General features: G+C 40.8%; 2 protein-coding genes across 3 annotated transcripts; one reads left to right on the forward strand and one right to left on the reverse strand.

Annotated features, from left to right (window-relative positions):
• Window positions 1–1,975: 1,975 nt before the first annotated feature.
• On the reverse strand, window positions 1,976–8,307 carry ngdn (neuroguidin, EIF4E binding protein). Its single transcript, XM_029755667.1, has 11 exons — window positions 8,231–8,307; window positions 7,872–7,931; window positions 7,090–7,161; window positions 6,829–6,966; window positions 6,543–6,627; window positions 6,382–6,434; window positions 5,763–5,883; window positions 5,407–5,581; window positions 5,112–5,262; window positions 4,784–4,850; window positions 1,976–3,135 (listed from the first exon to the last, which is right to left on the reverse strand). The coding sequence occupies exons 1-11, from the start codon at window positions 8,252–8,254 to the stop codon at window positions 3,122–3,124; spliced, it is 960 nt and encodes a 319-aa protein (XP_029611527.1). The 5' UTR covers window positions 8,255–8,307; the 3' UTR covers window positions 1,976–3,121.
• Window positions 8,308–14,130: 5,823 nt separating this feature from the next.
• cebp1 (CCAAT/enhancer binding protein (C/EBP) 1) lies at window positions 14,131–15,765 on the forward strand. 2 transcript variants are annotated; one of them, XM_029755672.1, is made up of 3 exons: window positions 14,131–14,251; window positions 14,495–14,812; window positions 14,978–15,765. In XM_029755672.1, exons 2-3 carry the CDS (start codon window positions 14,495–14,497, stop codon window positions 15,293–15,295), a joined length of 636 nt encoding a protein of 211 aa, XP_029611532.1. In that variant the 5' UTR covers window positions 14,131–14,251; the 3' UTR covers window positions 15,296–15,765. The 2 variants fall into 2 exon arrangements, with proteins under 2 accessions (XP_029611532.1, XP_029611533.1); XM_029755673.1 differs by having other exon boundaries at window positions 14,132–14,251; window positions 14,520–14,812.
• Window positions 15,766–21,804: the final 6,039 nt, after the last annotated feature.

Raw genomic sequence — 21,804 nt, forward strand, 5'->3', positions numbered from 1 at the left:
GGAGTTCTAAAATTATTCAGCAAGACACCAGTACCCAAAATGATAGCAGAATTGCAATGCCTACAATTCTTTTTTGTTGTTGAATAGGCCTAAATTAAACATTGAATTATTAAAGTGATAGACTAAAGAACTTTGGATAATTTTTAATACATACATGGATTTCAATAAACATGAATAACTTCCATTCTCTTTGATTTCGTTCCTATTGTCATTCAGACACATGACAGAATGGATGCCATACTGACTGACTTGAATGAAGGAATAATTAAATGTTCAAATATGTTGGAGTGATATGTTGCACACATCATGCATGCTCTGCACTTTATTTGGCTAGTAGGCAAATGGGCCTAAACTAGAGTGTAATGACTCTGGCTGCATGCCTCCAGAAGAGCATCTTCTGAAGCTGAGGGGTGCTTTTTGGAAGGCGCATGTTGCTGCATAGAAATCACAAGCTCTTCAACTGGGAAGCAGTGTTGCGATGGAGGAAAAAGCAAATACGGAGACTACCTAAAACCACTGCAACAGAGGTATTGTAAAGTGTGGGAATAAGCCTATGCCAGATTTAGCCTATGTTTAACCTCTCCCTCATTTCAAAGTCCAGATGTTCATGACCTGATCCATATAAGTCAAAATATTTTAAATTCATATTAAATCCTATCCTAATATGCTTTGGCAAGATTGAACAATGAAATACATTTTTAAATATTCTATTAAAAAATATTTTGAGTGGCAAAGATGCCAGTGGTCATAATTCATAGATGAATAATGGATGTTTAGTGAATGTTTCATTATTTCTGGTATATACTACTGGTTATGATTGCAGACAGAGCCCAGAGAATGGGATGGTGAGATATTGAATTTGTCATATTTTGATAAAGCGCATGCATGGGGATGTCTACGTCACCCAGAGATATGACCATGCTGTAGAGATACACCTAGCGGACTGGAACTTCACTGTTGTAGGCATAATACAGCTAGCGCTATCTGGACTTGTGCTGGCAAACAAATCTATTACATTAGTGACCTAAATGTGGAGTAAACTCAACTGAGGACTATTAGAGAAACAAGACTTTTAACTTGAAAACGTGCAGGATACCTCTTTCCTGTTTCCTTGACTTCCGTGTTATGCTCACTCGAGTAGCACTCATCACGGGCCGTTTGGTGTACGTTGTTGGCGAGAGGAAACTTCCCAAACTAGGTATTATTATATGTCAGAATTGCAACAAGATTTGTTCAAGCCTAAAATGTTAGTCCATAATCGTAACATGGTGTTTGTACGTTCACAGATTACATTTCACGTCTGTTTCACGCATGGCTTTTCTTACAATCCTAACGATATGTACGTTAAACCTTTTGGCAGCTATCTAGCTCCATAAAAAATGATCAGTCTTCTGTTATGAAATGGTGCCAATTTTGTACTGTCATTCAGTATGATGTATTTTACAGTTAGGGTTAAATATAGTAAATTGTTTAATTTGCTTACTATATTTAGGAAAGCATTTCAAGCCCTATTCCACCACTTCTGTTGAAAAGGGGAAAACATTTTTTTAAAAAGTTATATTTGTACTGTGTACGTGTGCCCTTATTTTAATATTTCTGGCAGTATAAATAAGCATTACTAGGTATTGTTTATGGCCCTCATACAATATTAATTATTTATCATATGTCTATTTAGGCTGAAATCTTCATTTTGACATTACAATTACAGTTCTTTTGAGAAGGTAAAGTTGGCGTGCTGCCGTTTTTTAAATCGCTAGCTTCTTCCTAAAAGGCAGGACTATGCTTCGTGAACATGGATAGGACAGACAAGAAACAGTGGCCTTGATCTTTTCCAGCGCTCTTATTAAGATGCAGCTGCCTAACACCCTCAGAGTTGGAATGACAATTTACACATTTTACTTCAAGGCAAATTGCGTTTATGTATTTGTGGAGCATACCATGTACGTGTTATATGTAAAATAAACCTGGCTGTATGTATTAAAGCAGTGAATGAGTTTTTATTAGCTTAGGAAGAAACAATGAAATACTTGGAAGTAAAGACTCCATAAAATTCGAAATTTCTCATGATTGTAAATTACGTACCTCAAAGTGGAACTTATATGCATGTATTTGAGTTGTAGAGATGACCCAATTTTGGCAATCTATACATACTGCTGCACAGAAAATACTTTGATGTACAGTTTGATATGATCCCGTGTCTCGATCTTCTTAATGAAAATGTGGGAGAAAGTGTTTGACTATCACATACTATGCCAAAAAATGTATTCTCCTACTGTGGGCTTTAATTCCTCTCCTACATTTAAAATGTGGGTTGACTTTCTTCCTCGTGAAAAGCTCACCTATGACCTCTAACAGAAAGCCCAGGTTCGATGGGCTCCACTACTCAACTATATTTCAAACTGGACAGAGTGAATAGGGTGACTAAGGACGTGTATGTATACATGTAAGGTGCTGTGAAACTAATTTGCTAGTTGTCTCCGCTAAAACTGGAAATATTTAATGCAATTACTGATAGTGCTGCTGCTGCAAAAAATGAAACTTTTTTATTTGTATTTTGTCTGCCACATCAGTGACTGTGGATTGTGTTATGTTTGTTAAATAAATGAACAATTTTAAATTGAAAAAAATAAAACAATCTATCCAATAGGCCCTTACATTACAGAATATGGGCGGTAGACAATGAGTTAATGTAATTCAACAATACACTTGAATTTGAGCAAGAGTGAATTCAGTATGGATAAATGTTTAACCATATTCTATTAGACCATGTTTGATTGTCCTTAAATTGCATTGTTTTAAATATAAATCCCTTGTCCAGAAAGTGTGGCTTAACCAGTCACCATTGATGCCCAATAACGAAAACATATCTGCCATGTGAATTCCAAATAGGGGGAATTTGCATATTCAAATTGTTTTGGAGCATCATCTTGAAATGCACACAGGACTGACTGTCAAACAAGGACTAATGATAATATCGAAGAAAAAAATAAACATTGGGTGAAATTCTCCTTTATAATACACATGGTTTGAGCACCTACAATCACAAAACAATCCTGAAAAGCTATTCCAAGTGAATTGTCCCATCATCCTGCTTTGTGGTTTTAGGATTCCATTCGTGATCCTATCTTCTGAAAGCTGCAGGCAAAGAACAATGTTGATTAACTAACAATGCATAATCACTGCACTCCAAGTCATTGTAAAATGGTCTAACATTGAGAATCAATTGAATACAAAATAAATCACTGATGGCCTGACAATGAGTACTGTTAAATGCAATGCACACAATTTGATTGTCAGATTAGTAGTAGTTCAATTAACGTTTACATGCTTTGCAAGAAAAACCGAGTTCCCTAATAATCCTGTTTACATGGACACGTCTGAAATCAGGCTACTGATCATCAAGGACATCAACCACCCAAGCCACGGCCTGTACACCCCCATATCATGCCAGCAGCATACCACCCTGCATCCCACTGCTGGCTTGCTTCTGAAGCTAAGCAGGGTTGGTCCTGGTCAGTCCCTGGATGGGAGACCAGATGCTGCTGGGAGTGGTGTTGGAGGCCCAGTAGGAGGCACTCTTTCCTCTGGTCTAAAAAATATCCCAATGCCCCAGACACTGCCGTCTTTTGGATGGGACATTAAACGGGTGTCCTGACTCTATGAGGTCATTAAAGATCCCATTGCACTTATCGTAAGAGTAGGGGTGTTAACCCTGGTGTCCTGGCTAAATTCCCAATCTGGCCCTCATACCATCACGGCCACCTAATCATCCCCAGCTTATATTTGGCTCATTCATCCCCTCCTCTCCCCTGAAACTATTCCCCAGGTCGTTGCTGTAAATGAGAATGTGTTCTCAGTCAACTTACCTGGTAAAATAACGGTTAAATAAAAATCATCCAGAGGGCGAGGTCAGTGCAGCAAAGCTGTGACCGAGAGACTGAAAAACAGCCATCACTAGCCAGCCTCCACCCAGTACCCTGCCCTGAACTTAGTCACTGTCAGTAGCCGGCTACCACCTGGTTACTCAACTCTACACCTTCGAGACTGCTGCCCTATGTACATAGACATGGAACACTGGCCACTTAAAGTGTTTACATACTGTTTTACTCATTTTATATGTATATACTGTATACAAGTCCATTCCACTGACATTGCTTGTCCTAATATTTATATATTTCTTAATTGCATTCTTTTACTTTTATATTTGTGTGTATTGTTGTGAATTGTTAGATACTACTGCGCTGTTGGAGCTAGGAACACAAGCATTTCACTACACCCGCAATATCTGCTAAATATGTGTATGCAATCAATAAAAAATGTTTCAATTTTAATTTGATGGCACTCTTGATAAATGCATAAAATAGCCAACCAAAATAAATGTTCTACCACCGCGTCCATGTTATGTTTGGGAAGCATATTTGATTCTGAGTTCGGACATATAACGTTTGTATGCGAAAACTACTTCTAAAACACATGCATTCAATTGTTCCAAACACTTCACTCGCGTCTAAAGAGGGAGGCTAGCTCAGCTAGTGCTAGCACACGCGCAGATCAAATACACCGCTGGACTGCCGATAAAGGTGTTTACGTGTCTTAATAATTCGAAAGATTAAAACAATCGGTGTATGCTTACTTCGTTTTTGACCGTACACATATTAAGATAAGCAGAGTAAGGTGTTTACATGACTATTGCATAATCTGCCTACTGCCATAGTCATATTAATATTGAATTATTACTGTGCATGTAAACATATTCAATGATGTCAACAAAACTCAGGCTCACCTTTTCTTTTAGTTTTCTTCTTCATTAGTTTCTTCTTCTTCTTCTTGGGCCCCGGGTTATCCGTGTCCTGAAGGGAGGGACAGAGAATGTTTATATCAACACTATCATATATTAATATCATAACACAGCAGTGGAGAATAAATCTGAAGTGTGCCCATTATTCCTGGGACCACCTGTATGTAAAATCTTATGCAAGCGTGACTAAGTCGCTTTGGATAAAAGCAGCTGCGAAATGGCATATGTATCTTATATGATCAATCACTGCATGTCAGCAAGGAGTGTGACCTGTAGAAGACTGGTGTGTGTCACGTAAATGTGTCCAACTCACCTGTCCCTCTCCGCCCGTCAGGGCTGTGATGTCACTGAACCGTGTGATGCCGCTCAGCTGACCAGACATTCCCAGCATTCCTCTCTTCTTTGCACTTCTCTCATTTCGGGGCACTTGCAGACGCACCATCATCGACTCCTCAAAGTTTTTCCTAAAGGAAGAAAATAAATACATGAAGGGACTCCCTCCAAATGAGGGCTCAAACGGCTGTAGTAATACACAGTTAAATGAGTCACAAATCAATAATCTAATTGATGATTGTGTGATCAATGTGTCTGATGATGACAGCACGGACCTGTGCAGCTGCTCTCGGCTCTGTCTATCCGTCTGGAAGTCCCTGTGCTCGCGGATCTCCTCGGGAGCGTCGCTGTACTGCTGCCGGAGCTCCTGGATCACAGAGCTGCGGAGGGCGGCACGCCTCTGCTTGTCCGCCAGCTCCTTCTTTTTGTCTGCATCGGTCAGGTCTCCCTCTGTTGATCAAGTAAAGAGGTCTTATATATCACAGCCATGGTTTTGTAAAATCATCCATCACAGAAATAAGACAGCTTTGGGTGCATTTTTAATGGGGGGGGGGGGGGGGGGGGGGAGATGTGTACATACGATTCAACAGAGAGGAAGATAAAAAAAAAAAAAACTTATATTTGACATTACCATAGTGCATTGGGACAATCTTGGGGGGAACATATTTCTTGCCACTAGATGGCACTTTTTTCTCAGCGCCTTCAGCCTTCTCTCCACCATCTTCATCCCCTGAGTCTTCTGATTCACTTAGCTATGGAATTTAAAAAACATTTTTTAAAGACATTCATAAGCTGTTGTGCAAACCAGATTTCATTCTGTGATAGGGAACAAAGAACACAATGAATAATAATAATATAATTAAGCAATAAGGCCCGAGGGGATGTGGTATATGGCCAACATACCATGGCTAAGGGCTGCTCTTATGCACAACGCAGAGTGCCTGGATACAGCACTTAGCAGTGGAATAATGGCCATATACCACAAACCCCCAAGGTGCCTTATTGCTATTATGAACTGGTTACCAACGTAATTAGAACAGTAACAATACATCTTTTGTCATACCTGTGGTATATGGTCTGATATACCACGGCTGTCAGCCAATCAGCATTCAGGGCTCGAACCACCTAGTTTATTATGTCTGATATACCATGACTTTCAGCCAATCAGCATCCAGGAGTCAAACTACCCGGTTTATAATTGTATTCATCTTACATAGATTGAGGGATGCCAAGAGATGAGAAGTGCTTACTTTGCTAACAAGGTTATCCGGATTGGGACGGAAATGCAATGGGTCATTTTCCCCTACAAAATATAAAATAAACAATTTACAATACAATCAAGGAATGTATATCACATACATTTTTCATAACAATTAAAGACTTGCTTCCTTTCCTCAATATCACATCTCACCTAAGCTCCCAGTCACTGCTGTGCGCACCAATTTATCAATCTGATATCTCAGTTTCTGGTCCAGAGGGCGCATCTTCTCCAGAACCTAGTAGAGCAACACAATAGTTAGAATATAGCAACAGAGGTCCAAGATGGCATTCATGAGCCCAAACAAGACCAAGAAGATTATGCAAGAAGTCAACAGTAATTTGAATTTGGGATGATGAAAATGGGAGAGGTTGACCATGTACAGCCCCACACACTGAGTGGTACAACATGTAGTGACCAGCAATGAATGGCATCTTACTGTTCTGACGGTGACCAGTCTGTGAAGGGCGCCACTGTCTTTCACACTACCACCCTCTGATTTAAGACTGATCAGGTGAGTGACATCTTGCAGGTAAAACAGCAGCAGCTGATATCTAAGGTCAAGGAAAGACAAACCCTACAAGAGAGTGGGAAATGTACATTTGCATAAATAATTTGAGCGAGACAATGCTGCCTGTTTGAGTCCATGCCAATGTGAACTCTCAACACCCCTTTGTGTGAATCCTATTATAGTACTTACCTTGGATGTTTGGAATTTTCCACCTTGGACCCTCTTTAACAAATCTCGAACCTGCCCTGTAACTGATGCCACCTAGGATTGAATGTGTACAGACAGACCTTAAACATCTGAGTGACTGGTAATAGATCTGAGTAAGTAGTAATAGATATGACTGATAAACAACACAACCATAGCTATGTCACATCATTAGCAAGGAAGCTACAGAAGACAAACAGCTGGCTGAATTCTAACTACAGATCGTACACCAGATAATGTGATATAAGCAAATATTTTTGGTATCAATTACTGGACGTTACAGGTTTGCCTATACAAAACGTTGTCATAGATTTTTCAACTGAATCTTCTAAAATGTCTGTGTCCAGTTGCAGGTGGTTTTAAAATTTAAAAAAATGTTTGCTCCATGAAGTAATCCAACGTGTACGCAGACATCTTGTCAATTTTAAATCTGTCATTGATCGAGACAGGGGAGTGTCATCATGACATGCAGCACTTTGGGGTGGACCCAACTGCCTCAATCAATGAGAGAAGATTTGAAATAGACAAGATGGCGGTGTACACATTGTTGGATTATTTCTTGAAGCAAAATTTGCATTTTAATAATGGAGCCTTTTCGAAATGTAAAAGAACCACCTGCAACTGGTCAGACATTTTAGACGTTTAGTATAGGTCGTTTGGCATAGGCAAACCTGTAACGTTAACGCTCAGTAATGGATGCCACAAATCTTTGGTTATATCTCATTATCTGGTGTCAAATCTGTAGCTAACTGTATTCTGAACCTAACCTGTTCAGTAAGACTGTTCAACAGCCGCACAGCATTGGGTCCATCACTGTCAATCAAATCCTGAAAGAAAATAGCAAATCAAAATATTACAATAAGTACTGCTTTCAAAGTTGGTAAGCCCAGGCAAACACTGTCCCATAGTTAACTAGTACAGCTAACGTTAGCTAGCTACAGGATTTAGCTAACGTTACTAGCTAAGCTAATAGTTAGTTAGCTATGTAACACTCTGTGTGAAGTGGCTGGATAATTGCGGTCTTTTCAATCATGAGATATGGCAGCAATAAGGTTAATAATCTTGAAACGTTTAAAGAAATATCCAAAATCTTGACATAAAACGAAAAACATAAAGCTCAACTCACGTTTTCGCTATAAGAAGCCGCCATTTTGATTGAAAGTTGCACGTACGGAAATTGCTAAGGGACAGTGGAATCGCAAGAAAGAGTTTCGTAATTCGTATCACGTTGACTACATGTCCAAAGAATTATGGAAAATGCACTTATGCAAAATGCCCATGGTGAATAAAACTAAAAAACATAAACAACTAACACAACATAATAACCTCATATTTTGGGTTATGGACGAGTGCTGCCCCATGTACAGTGCATTCGGGAAGTATTCAGACCCCTTGACTTTTTCCACATTTTGTTACATTACAGCCTTATTCTAAAATTGATTAAATTGTTTTTACCCGTCATCAGTCTACACACGTTACACCATAATGACAAAGCAAAAACAGGTTTTACTTTTTTTTGGGGCTAATTTATTAAAAATAAAAAACTGATATGACATTTACATAAGTATTCAGACCTTTTACTCTGTACTTTGTTGAAGCACCTTTGACAGCAATTACAGCAAGTCTCGGGGTAAAAATCTGTTTCCACTTTGTCATTATGGGGTATCGTGTGTGGATTACTGAGGATTGTTATTTATTAAATCAAGTTTAGAATAAGGCTGTAACGTAACAAAATTTGGAAAAACTCAAGGGGTCTGAATATTTTTCGAAGGCACTGTATATAGAGTCATTGAACACTAGTCACTTTAACAATGTTTACACACTGTTTTACCCACTTTATATGTATATACTGTATTGTAGTCATGGCTCATCCTATACAACTATATCTGGACTCTGATATTGCTCTTCTGATATTTCTAATATTTGTAAACTTTTTGGATTATGTGTGTATTATTATTGTGTTGCTAGATATTGCTGCACTATTGGAGCTAGAAACATAAGCATTTCGCTGCACCTGCAATAACATGTGAGCAAGACCTTTAAACAGGTCAACACTCACAAAGCCGCGGGGCCAGATGGATTACCAGGACGTGTACTCAAAGCATGCGCGGACCAACTGGCAAGTGTCTTCACTAACATTTTCAACCTCTCCTTGACTGAGTCTGTAAGACCTACATGTTTCAAGCAGACTACCATAGTCCCTGTGCCCAAGGAAGCGAAGTTAACCTGCCTAAATGATTACCACCCCGTAGCACTCATGTCTGTAGCCATGAAGTGCTTTGAAAGGCTGGTCATGGCTCACATCAACAGAATCCTCCCGGATACCCTAGACTCACTCCAATTTGCATACCGCCCCAACAGATCCACAGATGACACAATCTCAATTGCACTCCACACTGCCCTTTCCCACCTGGACAAAAGGAACACCTATGTGAGAATGCTGTTCATTGATTACAGCTCAGCGTTCAACACCATAGTGCCCACGAAGCTCATCACTAAGCTGAGGACTCTGGGACTAAACACCTCCCTCTGCAACTGGATCCTGGACTTCATGACGGGCCGCACCCAGGTGGGAAGGGTAGGCAACAACACGTCTGCCACGCTCATCCTCAACACTGGGGCCCCTCAGGGGTGTGTACTTAGTCCCCTCCTGTACTCCCTGTTCATCCACGACTGCATGGCCAAACACGACTCCAACACCATCATTAAGTTTGCTAGGACAACAATGATGAGACAGCCTATAGGGAGGAGGTCGGAGAACTGGCAGTGTGGTGCTAGGACAACAACCTCACCCTCAATGTGAGCAAGACAAAGGAACTGATTGTGGACTACAGGAAAAGGCGAACAGACTCCCATTAACATCAACGGGGCTGTAGTGGAGTGGGTCAAGAGTTTCAAGTTCCTTGGTGTCCACATCACCAACGATCTATCATGGTCCAAACACATCAAGACAGTCGTGAAGAGGGCACTGCAAAACCTTTTCACCCTCAGGAGACTGAAAAGATTTGGAATGGGTCCCCAGAACCTCAAAAAGTTCTACAGCAGCACCACCGAGAGCATCCTGACCGGTTGCATCACTGCCTGGTATGGCAACTGCTCGGCATCTGACCGTAAGCCGCTACAGAGGGTAGTGCGTACGGCCCAGTACATCACTGGGGTCAAGCTTCCTGCAATCCAGGACCTATATAATAGGCAGTGTCAGAGGAAAGTCCATTAAATTGTCAGAGACTCCAGTCACCCAAGACATAGACTTTCTCTGCTACCGCACGGCAAGCGGTACCGGAGCACCAAGTCTAGGACCAGAAGGGTCCTTAACAGCTTCTACCCTCAAGCCATAAGACTGCTGAACAACTAATCAAATGGCCACCGTACTTACACTGACCCCCCCCCCCCATTTGTCTTTCTACTCTGCTTCTACTCACTGTTTACTATCTATGCATAGTCACTTCACCCCTACCTACGTGTACAAATTACTTCTAACCTGCACACTGTGTTACTTTTCATAAGTTTTTACTTTAGTTTATTTGGTAAATATTTTCTTAACTCTTCTTGAACTGCACTGTTGGTTAAGGGCTTGTAAGTAAGCATTTCACAGTAAGGTCTACACTTGTCGTATTCGGCGCATGTGACAAATAAAGTTTGATTTGATATATGTGTACACGACCAATAAACTTTGATTTGATTTGGTAAGGGTATAATGTATACTTATACACTGAGTGTACAAAGATTAAGAACACCTTCCTAATATTGAGTTACACCCCCTTTTGCCCTCAGAACAGCCTCAATTCATCGGGCATGGACTCTACAAGGTGTCGAAAGCGTTCCACAGGGATGCTGGCCCATGTTGACTCCAATGCTTCCCACAGTTGTGTCAAGTAGGCTGGATTACCTTTGGGTGGTGGACCATTCTTGATACACACAGGAAACTGTTGAGTGTGAAAAACCCAGCAGCATTGCAGTTCTTGACACAGTCATACCGGTGCGCCTGGCACTTGCTACCATACCCCATTCAAAAGCATTTAAATATTTTGTCTTGCCCATTCACCCTCCGAATGGTACATACAAAATTAATTTCTCAATTGTATCAAAGCTTAAAAATCATTCTTTAACCGGTCTCATCCCCTTCATCTACACTGATTAAAGTGGATTTAACAAGTGACATCAACAAGGGTTCATAGCTTTCACCTGGTCAGTCTATGTCATGGAAAGAGTAGGGTTCCTAATGTTTTGAACATTCATTGTGCATAACACATACTGTATATCCACACAAATACACATACAGTACCTTCATAAAGTATACATACCCCTTGACTTATTACACATTTTGTTGTGTTACAGCCTGAATTTAAAAAACATTCTCACCCATCTACACACAATACCCCATAATGACAAAGTGAAAACATGATTTTAGAAATTGTTGCAATTTTGTACACTGGTGTAGTACAAGACCAATGATGTTGTAGGCGATGTACTTCTATAGATAAGACAGTTGAGATGTACTAAGTTCATGCGGCATTTATAGGTTATATTTTTAAATAATGAATGGTTATATATTATTGACCATAAAAATTTTCTGATTGCTGAGGCACTATCTTTGAAACTTGGCTATTTTTGCAGAACTCTACACACTAACCACAAAACCTTACACCAAACCAGCAAAACATTATACATCTCTTGCAAAGCAAACAATTCTTTCAAAACTCTTCAAACTATTTTTAAAAATTGTGTTTTTGCGTCAATACAGTTCACACAAACTATCATTTGAATAAGCACACGAAGCACCAACTACGCACTGATAGTATAAATGAAAAGCACTTGTGTTTTTTTCTTTTTCAGTGTGCAGGGCATAGCAGTTTGCAAGAAAGTTGTGTCATACATGTAGTAAACACACATACACACAGGTATCCAAATGTGTAAAGTATGGATGTATGGACACTATCAATACAAATAAGGGGGAAAAGTTTTTTTGTTTTTTTCTCAAAATGTTCCAACACTCCTCAAACAACAAAAGCGCAGTAGAAGAAAACAAAAACATTTGTGCTAGAAAAAAAAGAACAGAAACAAATTAGGCTACATCTCGCCTTCTTTGTGGGTCTGGCCTTAAGACTTCATCCACATCACATGCGATGTTGTCTTGAGCTAGGCAGCGTGGAAAGTATCGCCTGGAGGGCCGTATCCAGACCTGGCATGACCCCTGATCGATGTCTCCACAAGCCTCATCTATTGCCTGTAGAAGGGGTATGCGTTGGTGGGGCTGGCGATCATACATCTTCCAAAGCCATGCAGAGAATAATTCTTCAATAGGATTCAAGAACGGCGAGTATGGGAGGAGTTTGAGCGCAATGAAAACTGGGTGACCTGTGAACCAATTGCGGACCACAGCAGCCCGGTGGAAACAAACATTGTCCCAGATGATAACGTACCTGGGCTGCTCTGGCCCCTGGTCATTAGGGATTAGTCTGTTGTGGAGGGTGTCCAGAAATGTGATAATGTGTGCAGTGTTGTATGGGCCTAGGATTGCATGATGGTGAAGGACGCCGTTTTGACTAATAGCCACACACATTGTTATGTTGCCACCACGTTGCCCCGGGACGTTGATGATGGCACGGTGCCCGATGATATTTTTGCCGCGGCCCCTTGTTTTTGCAAGGTTGAAACCTGCCTTGTTCACATATATTAGCTCATGATGCACTGCATCTGCTTCTAGCTCCATGACTCTCTCAAAGAGACAAGACAAAACAATGTAGCACAGTAGGAAAAGACAGGGATCAGTCAATATGATGTAGCACCATACACTTCCAGATCCAGTACCAATGATAGGATAGTATAGCTTACCTGCACATATTCATATCGCAGTTGTTTTACACGGTCTGAGTTTCTTTCGAAAGGGACTCTGTACAGCTGCTTCATCCAAATTCTATTGTGTTTCAGTAGACGAGACAGTGCAGAGAGACTCACTCTGTAGACGTTTTGGAAGATGGTGTTATCTGCCATTATGTGGTCCTGCAGTTCTGAGTGATGCAGTTATTTGAAGTGACTATATTTACAATGTAGGTCTCCTGCTGTGAGGTGAACAGTACTGGTTTTCTTGCAGTTCTGTAAAAACATATGAATGGTTTTAGTGATTATGAAAGTACAGAACATATTACTGTACCAGTAAGACTACAGCACTTGCAGTTACTTACCGTTTCTCATTTTGAAATATCCGGATGATACCTGCAACAGTATAGCGGCTCAGATTTGGTTGAACCCGTTGCCCAGCCTCCCTCATGCTCATCCCATGGTTGACAACATGGTCAACCACAGTCGCTCTGATTTCATCAGTTATTGTGTTCCTGACTCCCCTTCCTCTTCCACGTCCTCTCCTTCTCCCCGTCCTACTTCACCTCTTCCTTCTCCTCCTCCTCTTACTTCTTCACCTCCTCGTCCTCCTCTTCCTCCTCCTCGTCCTCCTCTAGTTCTCACCCCTCTTATTCTCTGTCCAATATTGGCCTCCATTGTTGTCCAAACCAAATGTTTACCTGTGGCCTATTTATAGTGCTCAAGCTCTGATTTGTAAGTGAACTCATTATCTAAAAGTGTCAATGTGGAAAATCAATTGGCGAAATAGTGTAGCAATGCAGAGACCAATGTTTAAATTTCTGCTAGAAGTGTGTTATTAAATTGCAGTATGAGTGTAAACCAGAGAACATGCATTCAGTTTGGCACACTTGGTAAATGCATTGGCTACAAGTGTTAATGGTTTCAGAGATAGTACTTCAAGAATCACTGTTAGTGTTTAAGCATTCAGAAAAAACTGTAAATAAATATCCCAGAATGTTTCTTTAAAGATGCCCATGTACAGCCACATATACATTTTTTAAATGTAAAAAAACCCCAATAATGCCAGGATGCGATGCTAAAAAAGGAGAAGTAAATTAAAGGCAAGAAACAAGGAGATAAGAAAAAACAAGCCCATGGGTGATGAGAGAGAGAGAGAGAGAGAGAGAGAGAGAGAGCGAGAGCGAGAGAGAGGTGGTGTTTAACTTAGAGGAAGTGATGGTGTGATAATCAGATGAGTACCTGTCTTTACAGTGTTTATGAGCAGAACATTGAGGGAGGAACTCACAAAACAGAAAAGGCAGTACGACGATAAACAAATTCAGAGGTAAGTCAGTCAATATCCTGGTGGGAAATGCTCATGATATATTGAAGCGCGTACCAAACCGACAGTTATGTACTGTAGGCTACGTGTTGTGCAAAAAGAGAATTTCATCATAGATGGAAATAAATCTTGACAATGTTAGTACTAGAATGTTGTTATACAATTTAAAACACTACAATAGTCCTATAGTTATCATGTAATTAATTAACAATGGACGTGATAATGAATGTGTCTGAACCCTAACAGATGTCTCAGTGTTCTGTGATTCAAGAGTATAGCCCTCCAGTTTCTGCCACATTCACAACCTTCAGTCAGACTCCCACCCACGCTTCTACAACCGTGGCCTTGAACCCTGACCCATCGACCCCGGCACCCTTTACCAATGATATGACTCAGATGGACGGGATTCCATACAGCCAGTCGATGGGGGCTCAGGGATTGGTCAGGACGGGCAGTAACAGAATGACAGAGCAGATGATGGGATTGTCATACCTGTCCTACGCACCTTGTCACAGCACACCTTCCACAGAGAATGTCGGCCAACAGAGTCACATGCTACAACAGGTATATGGATATGCCGCTTGGGTTCTGTGTTCATGAGAATGCATAATGTTGCAATTAGCATGTAGTTCAATGTTACATTTCTTTCTTGCATCCATTTTGTCTTTTTAAATTTCAAAGTTATCTCTTCCTTCCAAACCCTCTACATCCCTCCTCCCTGTCCTACAGGATTTTTCTCCCTTCCTCCTCCCCCTTCCTCCCGGCCCCCTGCGAAGCCCCCTGCAGAAGAAGGGCCTGACCAAGGACACCATGGAGTATCGACTGCGGCGGGAGAGGAACAATATTGCCGTGAGGAAGAGCCGAGACAAGGCCAGGCGGCGCATACAGCTCACCCACCAAAGGGCTCTGCAGCTGCATGAGGAGAACCACCGGCTGCAGATTCTCATAGGGCAACTCACACATGAATTGGACACTCTCAAACACATCTTGTCACAGCGTCACCTACAGCCCAGGGGTGAGAATGCAGCCAGGGAAGATGGCTGTTGAGTGTGTTGGGGAGTGTTGTAGAGAATGACAGCAACTATGTGTGGTTCTGTATGAAAATATGCTCTTTTGTTACATTGGTGGAAATTGTACATTGTTATAAAACAATCACATAAGTGCTTTCATCTGGGAGTATCCCAAATGTTGATATAATGCAGGGTTAGTGCCTTAGTCAACAAAGGCTGTGAGTCAAAGAACACAAAGTTCCAAGTACTTTAAAAGCCTTTTGTCTTTAGTTAGATGACACAGATTTCAGTACACTTTCTACCTCCACTACCTTTTCTCTGAAATTACATGGCAAGAATGATTACCCAATCTGATTACCCAATACCTTTTATGGTTTCAAAAAGATTCATTGAATGAAGCACCACTAAGAATAAGGCAGTTGTCAAGAAATGTTAGATATCAGGCAAAAGTTATGTAATTGTGCAATTCAAACATTTTTTTAATAAAAAATATTTTATAGCTCTTTCTCAACTGTCTGTGTTAGCTGACTTACAGTAAAATTAAGGTACAAAAAGGGACCAAAATAGTATTTTGGGAACAACACTAAACATTTGTGACCACTACTGCTTGAAATGAAAATGAGTAAATTAATCCAGGCATATGCCATTTCTCCTAATAGCTGATAATATAACATAACGCATCCCAATATAATAACAATTCCACTATAGCCAGATCTCCTCCAAGTGATTGTATTGCATCTAAAATGGCTATAGTAATGGCTTTGCCTAAACCCAGGTATCTCCTGCTGTTTTTCTTCTCCAGTGTAGTATTTTATGTAAGGGCACATATAGAGATGCCCCCCCTTCACTCTGTTCACAAAGGCCGTTAAAAAAAACACAATGACATGGTCGTTTTATGGGTAGAAAGCTGGGCCGGCCTTTGTGGGACGGGTAATATTTCAACACAGCACAGGACAGAAAACCAAAAAAGATAGCATCAGCACACAGGAGTGAGCCTTCCTGTGGCAGCGATTGCAGTCAAGGGACAGATAGATAGGAACAATTTTTGGGGGGCCACACATCTTTGATAAAGTACCATGACATGTGCTCACAGTCTTCTTTTTTTTACCTCTAGGAAGTGTTATGTTTGTTAAAGAGGGAGTAAGACAATGCATAGTTAGCTGTATACTGATGCTGGTGCATGCAATGGCTATGAGAGTGCATGTGTGTGTTGAAATTACCCTCAATGTCTCTGTGGGGCAATCTGTGGTCCCAGGACTGCTGCAATGTCTCCACAGAATGAGGAAAGACAGTATTTCACCTCATCCCAAGTTACTCAACAGCAAGCATGTTAGAAAAAGATATATAAACCCACAACTAGAAAATAAATGGAGGGGGTATTTTGCAACAGGAAATTAACAGACGATTTTCAAGCACTTATTGTCATATTGAACATCATAGACAAAGCTTAAAGGGGCAATCTGGGATTGGCACATCCATTTCTTGACTTTTAAATGAATGAAATAGCCATTGATTATTGAATAATTTCACGTATAATCGCCACATGAACTAAGTTAAACTGTCGTACCACATCAAGCCCCAGAATAAAGGCCATAAATCAATTGTTAGAGTGCTGCAGACAATGCAGCTTTTAAAAGCAATATTCCCGCGTTCGCGGAGATCTCAATAAACGGTAAACTCTGCAGATATCAGCTTACTCTGAAAATACCTCTAAATGTCAAGCGCACCACAATGCGTTTTCTGATTGAATCACGGCCATAAGCCTGTTTTAATATCGTTTGTCATTGTCGTTGTAGTTTTAAACTAAGATTTTTATCACACTGTTGGCCAGTCATTGCATCCATAGCTCTGTCTGAATTTGAGTGGTTACATTTCTCCAGCCCCTCCATCAGCTGTTTACCAAAGCAAGCACCTGCTTGTTTTTTTTCTTTGAATCACTGATTTCCCCTTTAACATTCAAAAAGCCTGTTGTTACAAAGTTATTCAGACCCATGAGTTGTCAACAAAAACCAAGTGCTATTTGCATGTGAAAATCTCACGATGTGCATCGCTCCATTACATTTGTATTGGTGTCCCAGTACTCTTTGCTGTAAAATGTACATCTTAGTGTGGCTTTAAAAAACAGAATTAGGTTTTAAAATGGTTGATTAGTGGCACACAAATTCATTTGCCATATTTCTATATATTGCAGCAACCTTAGTAGGCCTACAATACCTAGCAACCACGTCAAGATGTTCGAACCTTTTGGTGTATTGACAGTCTACATTGGTGTCAGAATTGGGATGGCGCCCCAGAGCATCCATTAAAAGCGACTTGTTAGAAGACACTTGTTAGAATGTAGCGGGGGACATGCTTTCACGAAGGAACGGGGTAATTAGGCGACATAGTGAACACACCTTGCGACATCTTCAAGAGGTTCAGACCTCTTAAGCCCTGTTTATACCCGGTTCTAACATGCATCCTTTGTCCTGATCTTGTCTATATTCTGATTGTGCCCACATTTTCAAACAGGTGTAGACGATTAAAAGATGCACATCTAATCATATGACTACGGACCAGTACGTCACTGGGGCCGACCTCCCTGCCACCCATGACCTCTATACCAGGCGGTGTCAGAGGAAGGCCCCAAAAATTGAAAAAAACTCCAGCCACCCAAGTCATAGACTGACTCTGCTACCGCAGGACAAGTGGTACAGAAGCGCCAAGTCTGTGACTTAAAAGGCACCTGAACAGCTTCTATCCCCAAGCCACAAGACTGCTGAACAGTTAATCAAATGGCTACCTGTAAAATTGACATTGACCCCCTTTATTATTTATTTATCTTAATTATTTTGCACTGACTCCCTTGCACTGGCTGTATGCACACTCACTAGACTATACCCATACTACACTGACACTCCAACACACACACACACACACACACACACACACACACACACACACACACACACACACACACACACACACACACACACACACACACACACACACACACACACACACACACACACACACACATATATATATATATTGATGCCACACACACACTCACACATTGACACAATTTCACTGCTGCTACTCTGTTTATTATATATCCCGATTGCCTAGTCACTTTTCTTTTCAGTTGTCCCCAACACACTCACCTTAAATCTTAACACTAAACCATTAACACTTGTAGCCAATGCATTTACCAAGTGTGCCAAACTGAATGCCCGTTCTCTGGTTTACACTCAGGTTGTAATTTTATAACACACTTTTGCAAAACTGTAAACACAACTCAATGCTCTACACTCAGTTTGCAATTTAATAACACACTTCTAGCAAAACTGTAGAGAGTAAGAGGGGTGAGAACTAGAGGAGGACGAGGAGGACAAGGAAGACGAGGACAAGGAAGTGAATAAGTAAGAGGAGGAGGAGGAGGAAGAGGTGAAGTAGGACGGGGAGAAGGAGAGGACGTGGAAGAGGAAGAGGAGTCAGGAACACAATAACTGATGAAATCAGAGCGACTGTGGTTGACCATGTTGTCAACCATGGGATGAGCATGAGGGAGGCTGGGCAACGGGTTCAACCAAATCTGATCCGCTATGGGACAATGTTTGTTTCCACCGGGCTGCTGTGGTAAGCAATTGGTTCACAGGTCACCCACTTTTCATTGTAATCAATCTCCCTCATACTCTCCGTACTTAAATCCTATTGAAGAATTATTCTCTGCATGGCTTTGGAAGATGTATGATCGCCAGCCCCACCAACGCATACCCCTTCTACAGGCAATAGATGAGGCTTGTGGAGACATCGATCAGGGGTCATGCCAGGCCTGGATACGGCACTCCAGGCGATACTTTCCACGCTGCCTAGTTCAAGACAACATAGCATGTGATTTGGATGAAGTCTAATAGACACAAAGAAGGCGAGATGTAGCCCCAAAAAAAATCTGTTCATTTTTTTTCTAGCACCGTTTTGATTTTCTTCTACTGCGCTTTTGTTGTTTGAGGAGTGTTAGAACATTTTGAGAAAAAACAAAAAACTTCCCCCCCCTTATTTGTATTGATAGTGTGTTATGTTCGGGAATACACATCCATACTTTACACATTTGGATACTTGTGTGTATGTGTGTTTACTACATGTATGACACAACTTTATTGCAAACTGCTATGCCCTGCACACAGAACAAGCAAAAGCCACAAATGTTTTTCATTTATACTATCAGTGCGTAGTTGGTGCTTCGTGTGCTTATTCAAATGATAGTTTGTGTGTACTGTATTGACACAAAAACACAATTTTTTTAAATAGTTTGAAGAGTTTTGCAAGAATTATTTGCTTTTGCAAGAGATATATAATGTTTTGCTGGTTTGGTTAAGGTTTGGTTAAGGTGTGTAGAGTTTTGCAAAAATATCCTAGTTTCAAAGATAGTGCCTCAGCAATTAGAAAAACTGTAAAGACTGTTTTCAAATTCTATCTCTAAACAAGTGTATTATTTTTCTTTAGGCTCCCCTAATTGTATATATTGAAAAAATTATAGATCTAACTTAATTAGATTATAATATACATCACTTTTTTTAAATTATGAAATATTAGATCAATTTTTTTCTGAATAATAATGTTAAACCACTTTATGTCACCAATTGTTTTCCAACACTTTTGGGGGCATGCAAATGAAAACATTTTTGGATAATTTAGAGTATTGCTTTTATTTTATTTTACCCCTTTTTCCCACGAATTTCGTGATTACAATCTTGTCTCATCGCTGCAACTCCCCAACGGGCTCGGGAGAGGCGAAGGTCGAGTCATGTGTCCTCCCGAAACATGAAGCCGCGCTTCTTAACACCCACTCGCTTAACCCAGAAGCCAGCTTCACCAATGTGTCAGAGGAAACACTGTTCAACTGATGACCAGAGTCAGCCTGCAGGTGCCAGGCCCACCACAAGGAATCGCTAGAGCGCGATGAGCCAAGTAAAGCCCCCACGGCCAAACCTTCCCCTAACCCGGATGATGCTGGGCCAATTGTGCACCGCCCTATGGGACTCCCGGTCACGGACGGTTGTGACACAGCCCAAGATTGAACCCCAGGCTGTAGTGATGCCGCAACACTGCGATGCAGTGCCTTAGACAGCTGCACCACTAGCGAGGGCCCTAATGTAGTGTATTTTCATCCAAATATCAGATTCAAATAATTTTCAGTTACCCCTCATCTTTACCAGTGAAGACTTTTGGCGTGTTCCTCTGCTTAGATGTTGCTGACCCCTGCCAGATCTTAAAATGCCTGGATAGGTATTTTACATATCAGCTAACCGCAATCTGGTAACCAATGGCACAGTTGATGATGTGGCACGCAACCATTAGTTGATGCATGCAAACGACTGAGCAGGGGACTATGACCAGTGTTATATTTAACCCTGCAGCCTGTTACAGAGTATGCAGGCCATGGAAGAACTGGGATATTTTCAGCATCCAGTAATTGTTTACAGATCCTTGCGACATGGGGCCGTGCATTATCATGGTGAAACATCAGGTGATTGTGGCAGATGAATGGCACGGTATCTCTGTGGTTTCAAATTGACATTGATAAAATACAGTTGTGTTCATTGTTCGAAATGCATGCCTGCGCATACCATAACCCGACCGCCACCATGGGGCACTCTGTTTACAATGTTGACATCGGCAAACAGCTCGCCCATATGACACCATACACGTGGTCTGAGGCAGTGGTGGAAAAAGTACCCAATTGTGTCATACTTGAGTAAAAGTAAAGATACCTTCATAGAAAATGACTAAAGTGAAAGTCGCCCAGTAAAATCCTACTTGAGTAGAAGTCTAAAAGGATTTGGTTTTACATATACTTAAGTATCAAAAGTAAATGTAATTGCTAAAATATACTTAAGTATCAAAAGTAAAAGTATAAATCATTTCAAATTCCTTATATTAAGCAAACCAGACGTCACCATACATTTTTGTATTTTTTAAATTTACGAATAGCCATGGGCACGCTCCAACACTCAGACATCATCTACGAATGAAGCATGTGTTTAGTGAGTCCGCCAGATCAGAGGCAGTAGGGATGACCGGGAATGTGCACTTGATAAGTGTGTGAATTAGACAATTTTCCTGTCCTGCTAAGCATTCAAAATGTAACGAATACTTTTGGGTGTCAGGGAAAATATATGGAGTAAAAAGTACATAATTTTCTTTAGGAATGTAGTGAAGTGAAAGTAAAAGTCGTCGAATATATAAATAGTAAAGTAAAGTACAGATACCCCCAAAAAACGTTTTAAGTAGTACTTTCAAGTATTTTTCCTTAAGTACTTTACACCACTGGTCTGCGGTTTTGAGGCCGGTTGGATGTACTGCCAAATTCTTTAAAACAAGATTACATTCTGGAATTGTGTTGTGTGACAAAACTGCACATTTTAAAGTGGCCTTTTATTGTCCCCAGCATCTGTGTAATGATCATGCTGTTTAATCAGCTTCTTGATATGCCAAACCTGTCAAGTGGATGGATTATCTTGGCAAATGAGAAATGTTCACTAACAGGGATGGAAACAATTTTGT

Source organism: Salmo trutta, chromosome 6 (assembly GCF_901001165.1).
Source record: "Salmo trutta chromosome 6, fSalTru1.1, whole genome shotgun sequence".
Classification (NCBI taxonomy): domain Eukaryota; kingdom Metazoa; phylum Chordata; class Actinopteri; order Salmoniformes; family Salmonidae; genus Salmo; species Salmo trutta.

What these genes read in the sequence shown, in the direction of transcription:
- ngdn (XM_029755667.1), bottom strand. Translation starts at nt 8,254, where the DNA reads ATGGCGGCTTCTTATAGCGAAAAC. An exon ending in AGCAGTGACTGGGAGCTTAG is followed by an intron (nt 6,435 to 6,542) that starts GTGAGATGTGAT and finishes TATATTTTGTAG; the next exon opens with GGGAAAATGACCCATTGCAT. An exon ending in CGGATAACCTTGTTAGCAAA is followed by an intron (nt 5,884 to 6,381) that starts GTAAGCACTTCT and finishes TAAATTCCATAG; the next exon opens with CTAAGTGAATCAGAAGACTC.
- cebp1 (XM_029755672.1), top strand. Translation starts at nt 14,495, where the DNA reads ATGTCTCAGTGTTCTGTGATTCAAGAGTATAGCCCTCCAGTTTCTGCC. An exon ending in AGAGTCACATGCTACAACAG is followed by an intron (nt 14,813 to 14,977) that starts GTATATGGATAT and finishes CCTGTCCTACAG; the next exon opens with GATTTTTCTCCCTTCCTCCT.